The following is a 13702-nucleotide window of genomic DNA, read 5'->3' on the forward strand; positions in this document are numbered from 1 at the left end:
CCAGCGACCAGTCCAACCCATCCACGCCGTCGCCGCCGCTGTCGGCCGACAGCTTCAAGCCCTTCCGCAGCCCCGCGCAGCCGGACGACGGCTTCGACGAGGCCGAGGCCGGCAACCTGCTCTTCGACGAGCCCATTCCCAGGAAGAGAAAGGTGGGTGTGTCGACCCCGTCTTCTGCTTTTAGGTGCGTCCCCTTTGAAGGCTACTTTGAGCCTAGGAAGGGTGGCGATTCTCACGCTCCTGTGACCCCCTGTTGATAAACAGACAAGTAGGCTACGTTCCTCTGTGATGTTCTTCGAATTTTCAAAATAAGTATCATGATTAAAACAATTAAAAATGACAAAAATATTGACATGTTCCCTCACAGTACACGTGCCCCGTCCTCTGGTTACAGCTTGCTAACCGAGAGCTCGAATACTGTATTTGGAAGGTGGAAAAGGGACATCAGGCTTGGTGTGGTAATTAACTCACTCTCTTCCTGGGACTTGGTTTTTTATGTAAAATGTAATTAATATCTCTTTTCCTTTTCTGCTTCAGTCAGCCCTGAAGGGTTGTTGAGAAGAAGATTTTGTGTCTAATTCTTACACAATGAATTGGATGTGAAATATACATGAAAGTGGACATATGAACATATGTCCATGCACATGGACCAAAAATGACATACGAGATTACTTCAAAAAGTTTATGGACAAGTAGAAGCAAAAGATAATAAAATCTTTCCATGAACTTTTTGAAGCACCCTTGTACTTCTTTGAAAAGGAGATCTAATTGATTGATTTAATAAACTGATTACACTTTTATTTAATTCTCACAGCAGTCCTGTACGGTAAGTTGTTTTTCCATCTTGATATGAGGAAACTGAAGATTGGGGAGAAAATACATTTAACTGGCCCCTGTCACACAGGTTAGTTAGAAAGGGCCAGAGCTATCACTCAAACCCAGATCTGCCTAAACCTATAGCTCATACTGTTTTCATTCTCTTCAGGTACATTTAAATTATTATGTTCACTCACAGTTTTTCAAAAGCATTTCTATTTCATAGAATAAAGCAATACTACCGCTAAATCTAGCAAACATTGCAGCATTATTTTTTAAATCATGTAAATATGAGACTATTATTTTATGTATTATTTTTTTATATTTCATATTGATAGCTTTATCATTAGTGACTATTCACAAACAAAAATTCAGAGCAAAGCCCTGAGGACTCCAATCAATCTTTTTTCTCTCCCGCAATTCATTTCAAAGAGGAAAACAAAGAGATGGCATTGATCCAACACCTTCCCTCCCTGTATCTCTCAGTGTCACTCAGCATATGTAACCGTGGGGGTGCTACAGGCCCTCTCTCTGGGTGTATCCATGTGAATAAGGGTCAATTTCTTTTGAGAGAAGAGGACATTAATGTGGTCTTCTGTCGTTCCCAGAGGCACAACCAGAGTTGTGGTTTCAAACAAGTCCATCCTGCAGGGGGCTGAAGTTGTTATGGCATCCTGTGGGTCCCCAGGGACAAAGGTTTTGGCTTGACCAGGTGGGGAGAGAGGCTGGTATTTACATCAGTGGGGACCTGCAGGCAGGACAGCAGTGTGGACCTACAATCTTGTCTTGTTGCTTCAGGCTACACAGAGTTTCTCTTTGGGGTTATCTGAGTGTGCAGTACTGACTCTCATCAAGCATGGCCCAGTGTGGTGGCAAAGACTCACAGCACAGGGGTCCCCCAATGCTTTTAAGGCGCATTGCTGAAAGCCCATAGCCTTACATTTCTAATGTAGCTGCTGAAAATTCACTCTTACAATTAGATTGCATTGGTCAGACTTGTATTGAAGATCAGTAGGCTTCAGCTAAATTAGGGGATAGTCAAGTCACCAAATGAAAAGGAAAGAAGCTTCATTACAAAGTGGCATTTATTACAAGCCTACTCCCTAAGATGCTGGATAGTAGGAATGAATGAATGAATAAGAACCGTGTTTATCCTTCTTTCTATATGACCTCTCCCTCTACTCAGATTCTGGATTTCCCCAGAGTGATACAAATAGAATGGAGCTCAGAGCCACCCATTTTTAACCCATGGGTCTTATATAGACCAAGTTGTTGCCCTGGCCTTTTGAACTTAAAGCTACTTTTTTTTTTTTCCTTTTTGTCTTTTTTTACTGACCGGTAACGGGATCACAACCCTCGGTGTCGCGCCCGTACCGGGGACCGGCAACGGGATTGCAACCCTCGGTGTTGCGCCCGCACTGTGCTCAGCCAGTGTGCGGGAACCAGTCTCCACATGAGATCCGAACCCTCAGCAGGAGCGCCGCCGCGCTCCCAAGCAGTGCACTCTCCAGTGCGCCACCGGGCCGGCCCTAAAGATACTTTGAATAGAGAAAATAACAGGAAAGTGGGATTGTTGCTATTCATTTTTTTATTTATTAAGTGAACCAATATTTGTTGAGCACCCATCAGGCAAAATGCTTAGTGCCCTGAGAATGAGACATAGCCCCTTCCTTCAGGTGTTGAAAGTTGGGTGAATGGAGATTGACGTGTAAAGAGACAATAATAATTATGAGCGATTAAATGTTGTCTTCATGATGTGGTAGAACACAGTAACTGCAATACAGTTATTTTAGAGTTTTTAAAAAATTGTTTCAAAAGATTTCTGAGTTACATTAATTTGCTTAAACCAGACAATATGTTCTAGTTGGTAGAACTTTCTGAGTTCCTATTTTCTTCTCCATTCCCTTTGATTTGTAATATCCATTTGAAACCATGGGCCATTGTGATGACCACGTGTCCTACGGGGATTGTTTGGGAACCTTCTAGATCAGTCTTTTCCAAACTGCAAGCCCCATGCTAGTGGGTTGTAAATCTATTTAATGAGTTGTGAACAGTACTCTTTTATTCATAGGACAGAACAGAGTGACTACATAGTAAGGGTGACTATGGTTTCTTGATGTTTTTGCTCCGATTGTATACTTAAATGTGCAAAATGTATTTTTTAACCACAGCTCATCGTCAAAAAATTTCAGGAGCCCCTGTTCTATGTTATAAAGAAATAGTATGACACGTGGTAAATTAAGGTACCCTTAACGGAAATCAAAAGATCCATATTCTAAACTCAACTCTGCCGTCCTGAGAACCTAGGGACATCATGAACCTGTCTGATCAGCAGCTTCTCCATCTGTAGAGCAGGCATTATCGCTCTTCTGTCAGGTCAGTCATGTAGGTTCAATGTGATCATACGTACTGGAATGTGGCAACACTTTCATAGACATTTTAGGGCCTCTATGCTCAGGGAGAATGAGCACTCCTTATATCTGACTATGAAGCAGTGATCCTGATCTTCCTCATCATTATGGAAGCTGTCTTACCTCTTCTCCCACCTGCCACCCACACAGACACTCTCACCTGTTACGGAGATCCATGTTCAGCTTATGTAAGAAGATGAGAGAGCGACGTGCATTGCATAGACAAGGCATTATCTCTTACTATCACTAGAGAGGAAGAAATATTTGATAATCATCACTTCATTTGCATATTTAGCTACAGTTTACCAAATACTTTTACTTATATTACTGTGGTAAAATATATATAACATAAGGTTTGCCGTTTTAAGCATTTTTAAGCATACAATTCCATGGAATTAATTACATTCACAGTGCTGTGTGACCATCACCTCTATCTTCCAGAACATTTCCATCGTCCTGAACATGAACTCTGTACCCTTTGAGCAATAACTTCCCATTATTCCTTCCCGCAGCTTCTGGTAACCTCTAATCTACTCTGATTCTGAAAATTTTTTTCTTTTTCTTTCTCTTAATTGACCCCTGATAATTGTATATGTTTAAAGAGTACAATGTGATATTTGGGTACATTTATACAGTGTGCATTGATCATATCAGGGTAATTAGCATATTCATTACCTCAAACATTCGTCACATTTTTGTACTGAGACACTTTAAATCCTTTCTACTAGCTACTTGAAGGTATACAGTAATTTGTTGTTGACTAGCCTTTCCACAGTCTGTAGGAGGCTAGACCTTATTCTTCCTATCTTGTTACAATTTTGTTTCCATTGACCACTCTCCCCAGGGCCCTCTCCGCCTCCTTTTACCAGTCTCTAGTAACCGCTGTTTTACTCTCTGCTTCTATGTGATCAACTTTTTTAGCTTCCACATATGAGTGAGAACATGCAATATTTCTCTTTCTGTCCCTGGCTTATTTCACTTAACATAATTTTCTCCAAGCTCATCTATGTTGCTGCAAATGGCAGGATTTCATTCTTTTTTTATGGCCGAGAAGTATTCCTGTATAGATACCACATTTTCTTTATCCAGTCATTCGTTGACAGACATTTAGGTTGGTTCCAAATCTTGGCTACTGTGAATAGAGCTGTGATAAACATGGGAATGCAGGTATCCCTTGAACATGTTGACTTACTTTTCTTTGGATATATACCCAGTAGATGGATTGCTGAATCGTATTGTTAGTTCTATTTGGAGTTTTTTGAGAAACTTTTTTCTGTTTTCAATAATGGCTGTCCTAATTTATATTCCCATCACCAAATGCTTTTAAATGCAGCATATCATTTCATCACCACCAAAATCATTGGCATATTCTTATCCCCATTTTGCAGAAGAGGCTCATTGAGGTTATGTGAATTGTCCAAAGTTGTATAGCTTATAATGTGGTACAGATAAGACCAGCTTAGCTCAAATTGCAAAGAGGAAACTCTTGAGGCAAATTTTTTCAAAGAATCCACATTTCCATCTGCCTACCAAGGAGAATAACGTGGAGAGAAAATAATCAGACACAGCTACAGTCAACATTACGTGGCAGGGTGGAAGCAGGGTGCAGAAGGTTCAGAGTGAAGTTGAGAGCAGAGAGAGGAACTCCAGGCTGTCTGCTGCAGAGTTGACCTCCTACAGAAGCATTCATTGCTCTTAAGAGGACCTGCAGCCCAGGTTGGTGGGAAAGCGAGAATGGAAATGAAAAGCTTTCCTCTCCCTGATCTGGAGGTCAGCCAACTAACTTGGTCAAGTCTAGTCTAATAAAATTTTTCCCCTGGGATTTCAGATGGACTGACAGAACTTGTGGGCTCAGAGAAAGTCCCAGTTGTGTGAGCCAGGACTTTGGGACTCTGGTGAGGTGCACTTCCAATCATGACCACAAGGTGATGCAGCAACCCTAGATATGGCCACTCTGGGAATCTGTGGGAGAAAAGGAATTTTACGGAAAGCCAAGAGTTAACTATCGATTCCACAAGACCCTTAAAAAAATCAAGAAGTGCTTATAATTAGCTATGTACCCTTTTCCATGCCAGGTTCCTGATTCTGTTAGATTCCAGATTCTGTGCATTCCAAAATCGGCATGCTGGTTCCAGTGATTATGTGACCTTAAGCGAGTCCCTTGGCCTCTCTCAGCCTCCGTTTCCTCATCTGTAAAACGTGGATGGTGGTGGCACAGTATTGATGTAGCTGTTTTGAGGATTTTATGAGAGGACATGTGAAGAGCAATAATGTTAGCTGTTAACACCATGCTTTCCTTTTTACCCGTTTGACAACTCACTGGGAAATTTGAGAAGCCTGGGTGTGGGAAGAAAGGGGTGCTCACTGCCATCCTCCATCCTGACTCCCCCTCGGTGTCAGTGGCACTGCAGCTCAGGACCACTCTGGGCCCCTCAGCCACCTTGTTCCCATTTGGGGTTGCTCTGAGAGGCACCCCCACAATGTACTGGGTGAGGGTGGCAATGACAGTGGCAGAAGTTGGAGGCATACAAAGAAACCATACTCAGGACTCCGCATTTCAGAGTATTAGCAGCACCTTAAAGGCAATTACTAAATTCCAGCCTTCACCCTTTTCATTGATTTCACTGTCATCTTGACCAAGAATAGTTTTACTTGTGTGTTAGGGAGAATTTCAAGGCAGAGAAAGTGCTGCATTAACATACGTTGCTTCAGTAATAGTTGTACAATAGTAAACAATGAGTTAGTCATTTGCCCCACTCTGTGTTTTTAATCTTTCAGAACTAAAAAGCAATGAATCACTTTAAATCATGAATGAGTGCTCCAAAAAGAAAACAAAACCATAAAGCCTTCACAAATAAGCTTGTTGCCAGTCTCTCCACTGACTTAATTCCTAACCCCCTAATTTTGAGCAGAGGGTGCCTCCTGCAAGAAGAACTGCTGCTCCAGAAATAGACCCATCTGCTAGAACTGCTGGGGAGGGCGGTGCTCAGAAAAGCAGCTCCGGGTCAACTGCAGGGATTTCACGGTAGTAACACAGTATCATCAGCCAGAGCAAGGGAGCTCATCGGCCTCATAGAGAGGATCAAGGGGAAAGGAGAGTCAAATCTAGGCAACTTAATGACAGGGTCTTAGAATAACCCACCACACAGTATATAGTATCCAGGGCATTGGAATTCGAAGGACTTCAGAAATCATCTAGCCCAGTCTCAACCTTTCCAAGTTGGAGGACCACTCGATCATGTTTAGAAATATACAGGTGTCCCCAAAGATGAGATGTACTTTTAAAATCCATTGATTGAGAAAATGTAGAATGACTAGGGTTTCTATCAATTCAGGAATCCTTTCATTGTTGTTATAGAAATCATTTTAAATCAGTTTATTTTGGTATGATTTTTACACAATAAAATGAAACCATTTTAATTGTACATTTCCATGAGTTTGGACTAATGTCTCTACCTGAGTAACCACACTCTGATCAAGGCCAGCACTCCTGCTGCGCCTCTGCAATCAAATGCAGCCCCCAGCCCCGACAGGCAACCACTGGTCTGACTTTCATCACCAGAAATTAGTGTTGCCTGTTGTAGAACTTCAAGTAGATGGAAGCATACAGTATGCATTTTTGGTATACAAAATACCAAGTGTTGGCAGCATTACCAGTAGAAATGTAAAATGATACATTCACTTTGTAAAACAGTTTGGCAGTTTTTTACAAAGTTAAATATATATACTTACCATGTGACCCAGCAATTCCACTCTTAGGTATGTCTTTACCTTTGAGATAAGAAAACACATGTCCACAAAAAGACTTGGAGACAAATGTTTATAGAAGCTTTATTCATCATCACCCCAAACTGGAAACAATCCAAATGTCCATCAACAGGTAAATGAATAAATAAATTATGGTATAATCATACAACGGAACACTATACCACAATAAAAGGAGACAAACCACTGATACACAAAACTATGAATGAATCTTAAAAACATTATGCTGAGGGAAAGAAGCCAGGCACAAAAGAATGCATTCTGTGTTATTTCATTTACAAAAATCTTTTTTATTTTTTTTTATTTTTTTTTTACTTATCACAGCATCTATAAGCAGTGCATATATGTGTGAGATGTTTAATCTATGCTGGGTATACATTTGAATTCACCAATTACTTTGCATTAACTTCACACACCTTGAAAATCCAAAACCATTAATTTCATTCAGTCTTCTCATTTTACAAATAAAGAAATAAAGCCCCAAAAGGTGAGGTGACCTGAAGAAGGCTGCTTTCCCAACTGAGAAAGAATTGGAACCCCTACCAGCTTCTAAGTAGTTACTAATTTTTTAATTTGCTTATCAGTCTTTTGGCAACTGCTGAGGGTCTGATTGGACCTCATGACCCTGAAAGAGCCATGAGAGCCTCTGAGAAGGGGTATGGGTTTCCATGAGACAGGCTGTGGAAGTTTGTAGAATGCAGCAAAGTCACCTGTGCAGAGTAACTGGACCCTCTCCGTCCCTCATATACCCTGGTCCTCTCTCCCACCCCTACACACACACACACACACACACACACACACACACACACACACACACACACACAGAGCAATCGTCACATCAAAAAAACATACCTATGATATTAACCCCAGGCTGCTGTGTGGTGAAGTCATCACGTTCAGGTACCTTCTGGAATATAGCTTTAATTGGATTTATCCCTAGACATGTGTTTCTGCTCTTGTAAAGAAGGTGACCTTCAGTGGTCATCGTGTCAGTCCTGTGTATCAGTCTGGGTTCTATCAGGACAGTAGAAGCTACTGCAAACATTTCAAGTGTGAAACAATTTACGACCAGGACCACGGCTTGCAATTGAAAGGGCAAGTAGAGAGAAGATCAGAGAAGTTTTAGATCTCAGCTGATAGCCTCAAAACAGTTGGTCTCAGAGATAGCTTGGAAGCTGCTGCAAAAGTGAAGAATCTCTAGAAAGTTCTGGCCAACCATCATAACCCAGAGCACCAAAATTGAGTGATTTAACAGACTTTCCTGGTAGCTGCTCAGCTTGGGCATTTGTGAGATTCCAGGAGTCTGCCTGTGCCTGTCCAGGGCTTCAGCCCCTCCTGGGAATGTTGTGAGTGTTAAATACAGTCCATGCACGGAAGTCCCTAGCACAGGGCCAGGCACACAGTGGTTCCCAATCAATGGTGGCCTTGCTCTGCCCTTCCTGTGTCCCCTCAGCTGCTTTATACCAAGATGACCGTTCTGTTAGGCTTGAAGTCTTTGCTGACATTGGCTTTGGTGTTCAGCAGAAGTGCTTTCCACTGGGGGTGGATTTGTGGCTGTAGCTCAGTGTGATTGCAGGCACCGCAGCTTTGTGAATGTCTGTCAGAGCCATGAAGGGAAGCAGGTTGGGAGCACAGACCGGCCTGGTCAGATGTGGCCACCACGACTCTGCCAGCAGCTGGCTTGGTTTGGCTTCCTTGGGCGAACTTGGACCCATGCGGCAGTCCAGGCGCTGTTTATCCAGCATGTTTGCATCATCTTCTCCCAAGTCTTTCTTTCCTTTAATGTAACAGCAAGTAGTCTGTTTGCAGATAAAAAATTTGTCTAAACTGGATGTAGTTAGGGAACTTTGAAAAGTACTAAACTACCAATTAAGTGGCCTCATGCTTTGGGGCAAGAACATCCTTGGCCCATGTAGAGAGAAGCCACTTGATTTCATTACAGTTGAGATAATCCTGCTAGTATACTTCTATTCTATACCTTCTATTAAAGTCAAGACTTTTAAAGAAATAACTTTTTTTAAAAAAAAAAAGATGACCGGTAATGGGATCTTGACCCTTGACTTGGTGTTGTCAGCACCACGCTCTCCCAAGTGAGCCACGGGCTGGCCCTAGAAATAACTTTTTAAAATTAAAAATTACAATAATTTTTAAATTTGGAAATTAACATAAAAAATAAGATACTCCTCCCCCAATGTTTCCACCTGCAGTGATAAATTTTTATTTACATTACCTATTCCTTCTCCCAAAAAGATGTTACTTACCATCTTTTATCACCTGCTTTTCCCCTGTATCAATCAAAGACCTGGCAGGGAGCAGGTGGCTCACAAGAGTACTTGAGAAGAGTTTCACAAAGAGACCCTTTACAAAGGAGTAGACAGGGTTAGGGGAAGTCAGTAGGGGATGGTGCAGTACCCCAGGGGCTAACAACCAGGGAAGGCCATTACAGCCCTCAGCCTGAAGAGGCAGGTAGAGAGAGGTGCCAGAAATACAGCTGTAGAAGAGGTCACCCAACAGAAGTGGTAGCTTTTGGAGGAGAAATACAGCCACTGCCCACCTGTGGCCAGGCAGAAAGGGAGCCAGGAGGAATCTATACGCTCCTGTCTTCCAGTCTCTCCTGCCTCCCACCCTCCAGTCAGTGCCTCCCACTGGCCAAATCCAACCAGAACCCTATGGGCAAGGGGGCAGTAGACCCAGAGTGCATGAAGGTCAACCTCCTGGGGCTCTGAGCAGGGTGCATGGTGTAGTCTCTCCTGCCTCCCACCCTCCAGTCAGTGCCTCCCACTGGCCAAATCCAACCAGAACCCTATGGGCAAGAGGGCAGTAGACCCAGAGTGCATGAAGGTCAACCTCCTGGGGCTCTGAGCAGGGTGCATGGTGTGGACTTGTCAAATGGAGGTATTAGCAATTCCCTTCTTAGCCCGGAAACTTTTCTTTTCACTTCAAAGCAGCTTTTCTTACAACTTCATTGTTAAGATTGCTTAATATTCAGTTACATGGAATTAATTTAAACAATGCCCCTTTGTGAACCTTGGGTTTTTTCTCATTTTTCCTGAGTCTAAAAATTAGTGTGATAAATATCTTTATACATATATTTATCAGACATTTTAATTTATTTTCTTAGTATAGATCTCTAAAAGTTGAACTGGGTCAAGGTTATAGGCATTCTGAAGCTTTTAATCTGTTTTGTCCCCAATGTATAGAATGTAAAGAAGGCCCATGTGTACATTATGAAGGCAGAGCTCTGACCAGTTGGGATGAAGTGAGACAATAAATGTAAGATGGATTATTCAAAAGGAATGTCAAAAGGAAGAGGTGGAGGAGAAAGCAGAGCTTCCCCTCTGTGAAGGGGTTTTGGGAATGCCCCCTCCTCAAAAGCAGTTTATGGTCTTTCCACTATTTGTAATTTTGTTTCTGAGTCCATGTTTGCACCTGCCATGCAAAAGGTGCTTTCTCTATACCTCTAGAATATAGTGCTGCATAAAATCCTTCCAATCACTTATGCTAATGACCCAAATCATTATAAATTAGACATTTTTCCTGCAGCAGGTTTTCCATTTTCTTCTTGTGAACTTAGACTTTCCTCAAGTAGCTAGCAGTGCAGGGTGTATGAGGTAAGAAGGAAGCATGCTACAAAGAGTAAAGAAAAAACCACCTGTAACTCAGTCCTCACCATACAGCACATCACCATGGACTTCCCCTGAGAAGTTAATTTACAACCAGGTAAGATTTGCAAAGTATTAATTGTTCTGGGAGATCTCAAATTCACAGAACAATAATCTTTTTGACAAACATTCTTTGAACATAGAAGTGAATTTCACAAAATGCTTAAATAAATTAAGATGTCTCAACTGTGGCTCATCTCTGCAGGCCCCAGAATACAATTTTCCCAAGACTGAACACAACAAGTACTTATTGAGCCAGACACAGCGTTAGGCACTGGGATAGAGCACCAGGCAAAAACTCAGGGTCCCTGCTCTCAAAGAGCCTACCTGCTAAAAACTGCTTAGTCTGTCCCCAATATGCCTCGTGAATACCTAGCAAATGAAAAAAAGGAAAGAGGAGGCAAAGTGCATCAAATTTTTCCATATCCATTACCTAACTGTCTTTGGGCAACAGGTTTGTTTGGAGGCTTTAGCAGGGACCCCAAGGAGATGTATGTGTAATTGAGGAGGGGTTGAACAATTGCAGGTGGTAGGTCCTTATTACAAGGGATTTGTGGTATTGGTCGGCTTGCTTGTATTTCGGGGGTTTGATACCTTTATGTCATCTACTTGAACTAATGAATGATAAGTAAGGAAAGGAGTTATACCAGTGACATTTATTTTTCTATAATCAGGACCAAGTTTTACTACTTACTTTTAAAAAAATAAAATAAATGCTAGACATATTATTTCAAGGATGAGGACCAGCAATCTTACCAATAATACTTGTTATGGCACAGAAATACCACTGTGATTGTCATTTTCTAAAACAACCAGGAATTTGAGGTCTTGGGAAAAAAATCTCTATGATATAGAAAGGATTTGGCTTTATTTGTTGTGTAATACTCTTAAATTCATATTAATGATGAAAGCTTTCATCTAACTGACTAATTGGTAAGAACCACCAAGTGGGCCGGCCCGGTGGCGCACTGCGCTAGTGCGCCGCTTGGGAAGCGCGGCAGCGCTCCCGCCGAGGGTTCGGATCCCACATACAGACCGGTTCCCGCTCACTGGCTGAGCGAGGCGCAGGGGCAACACCGAGGGTTGCGATCCCATTGCCGGTCCCGGTCCGGTACGGGGGCGACACTGAGGGTTGCGATCCATTGCCGGACACGGAAAAAAGAAAAAAAAAAAAAAAAAAGAACCACCAAGTGATTGGATAAGTCCAGTAGTAACGTTTTGGAATCTTGTTTCCCAGCATGAACACGGAAACAGTACTATAAGCCTTGCCAGTTCCTTTCCCACTCTCCGACAAAACCAGTTCACCCTTCTCTGGTCGTCTCAAACCTCACACACAGCCCCCGCTCTTTGCCCTCAGCTTTGACCTCCCTTCCTACCTCACTGAAAAATTAGAAGCATTGACACAGGAATGCCTTTTTTCCTCCTGCACCAAGTAGGCAAACTAATCACATCTACACCCGCCACGTGACTCCCTCCTTCCCCAGTGGAGAACTGTCCTGTCTCATCCAAGGCAGCCCCTCACCTGTGCTGCAGATGTGCACGCCTATCTCCTCTCACCTTCTGAGAACCCCCCCCCCCCCGGCTACTCCCATGTCTCCACTGCACCTCAGTTTCTCCTTGTCTTTGCAGTCATTCCCATCAGCATAAAAACTTGCGTTAGTATCACTGATCTTCACAAACCCCTCCTCAACTGCTCATAGATCAGCAAAATTTCTTGAAAAAGTTGACACTTCCTCTCTCCATTTCCTTAAATCCCACTTATTCTCCAGTCCTTGCCAATCTGACTTCCATTCCCACCACTCTATGAAACCTGCTCTTGTCTGGGCCACCAGCAGCCTCCATATGCCGAATCCAAGGGAAACTTCACAGTCCTTGTTCAGCACGGTGGGTCACATCTTCCTTCCTGAAAGAACCTCTTCTGTTTGTGCTTAAAAGACCACACTGTCCTGGCTTCTCCTCTCTCACACGCTCCTTCTCAATTTCCAACAGGAAATATTGGATGCTGCAGTGTCCTGGGCCTTCATATCATCTCTAGCTGCATTTTTCCCTATTGGACTCATCCAGACCCAAGGTCTAAATGCTCCTTCAGCTCCTGACTCCAAATTTCTGTCTCTAGCACTGTCTTTCCCTGAGGTTCAGGTTCATCTATCCATTGTCCTACTTGCCACCTCCTTTTCATATATATAATAGGTATCTCCAAATTAACATATCCTAAACAGAACTACAATTCACCCAGTGTTCATCTTTAGTACCATTCCTTTTATCATTCCTCATATTCAACCCAACAGCAAGTACTGTTGGATCTGCCTCCAAAGTGTACCTTAAATACGTCTACTTTTCACCATGCTCACTGCCCAAACCTTCCACGCCACCCTCTTCTCTAACCTGCAGTAGCATCCACACTGGTGACTTTAATTTGCTCTCTCCCCCAAAACAGAGTAATATTTTTTAAAAAACCTAAATCGGGCCGGCCCAATGGGTGCGCCGCTTGGGAGCACGGTGGCACTCCCGCCAGGGGTTTGGAACCCATGTGGAGACTGGTTCCCGCTCACTGGCTGAGCGAGGTGCGGATGCAACACCGAGGGTTGCGATCCCATTGCCGGTCCCCAGTACGGGTGCGACACCGAGGGTTGCGATCCCGTTGCCAGTCAGTAAAAAAGACAAAAAAGAAAAAAAAAAAACCTAAATCATATAGTGTCACTTTCCTCTTTGGTAACTTCTCTTTTACTTTAGAATAAAATCCAAATTCCTTACCTTCATCTACAAAGCCCTGCATGACCTGTCTGCCTCTCCACCTTATGTCAGACAGATCCCTCCCTTTCTCATTTCACTCTAATATGCCCAGCTCTTTCCCATCCCAGGCTTTTGCATTTAACTCTTCATTCTGCCTGGAAAACTCTAGCTCTTGGCATGGCTGGCTCCTTCTCCAGCCTTCAGCTCTCAGCTCAAAAGTCACCTTCTAGAGGCCACAAACCATATCAGAAACGATCATCATGTATTACAATTTGTTTCTCCCCACTAGAATTTCAGTTTCTTAAGAGCAACCTC

General features: G+C 42.8%; 1 protein-coding gene across 1 annotated transcript in view; it reads left to right on the plus strand.

Annotated features, from left to right (window-relative positions):
- The window catches only part of ZNF704 (zinc finger protein 704), a 166527-nt gene that overhangs the window by 128601 nt on the left and 24224 nt on the right, over nucleotides 1-13702 (plus strand). Inside the window, exon 4 of the mRNA XM_008572809.1 lies at nucleotides 4-152. Coding sequence (XP_008571031.1) covers nucleotides 4-152 — 149 coding nt within the window. The remainder of the gene's footprint in view (nucleotides 1-3; nucleotides 153-13702) is intronic.

Source organism: Galeopterus variegatus, unplaced genomic scaffold, assembly GCF_000696425.1.
Source record: "Galeopterus variegatus unplaced genomic scaffold, G_variegatus-3.0.2 Scaffold838, whole genome shotgun sequence".
NCBI lineage: Eukaryota > Metazoa > Chordata > Mammalia > Dermoptera > Cynocephalidae > Galeopterus > Galeopterus variegatus.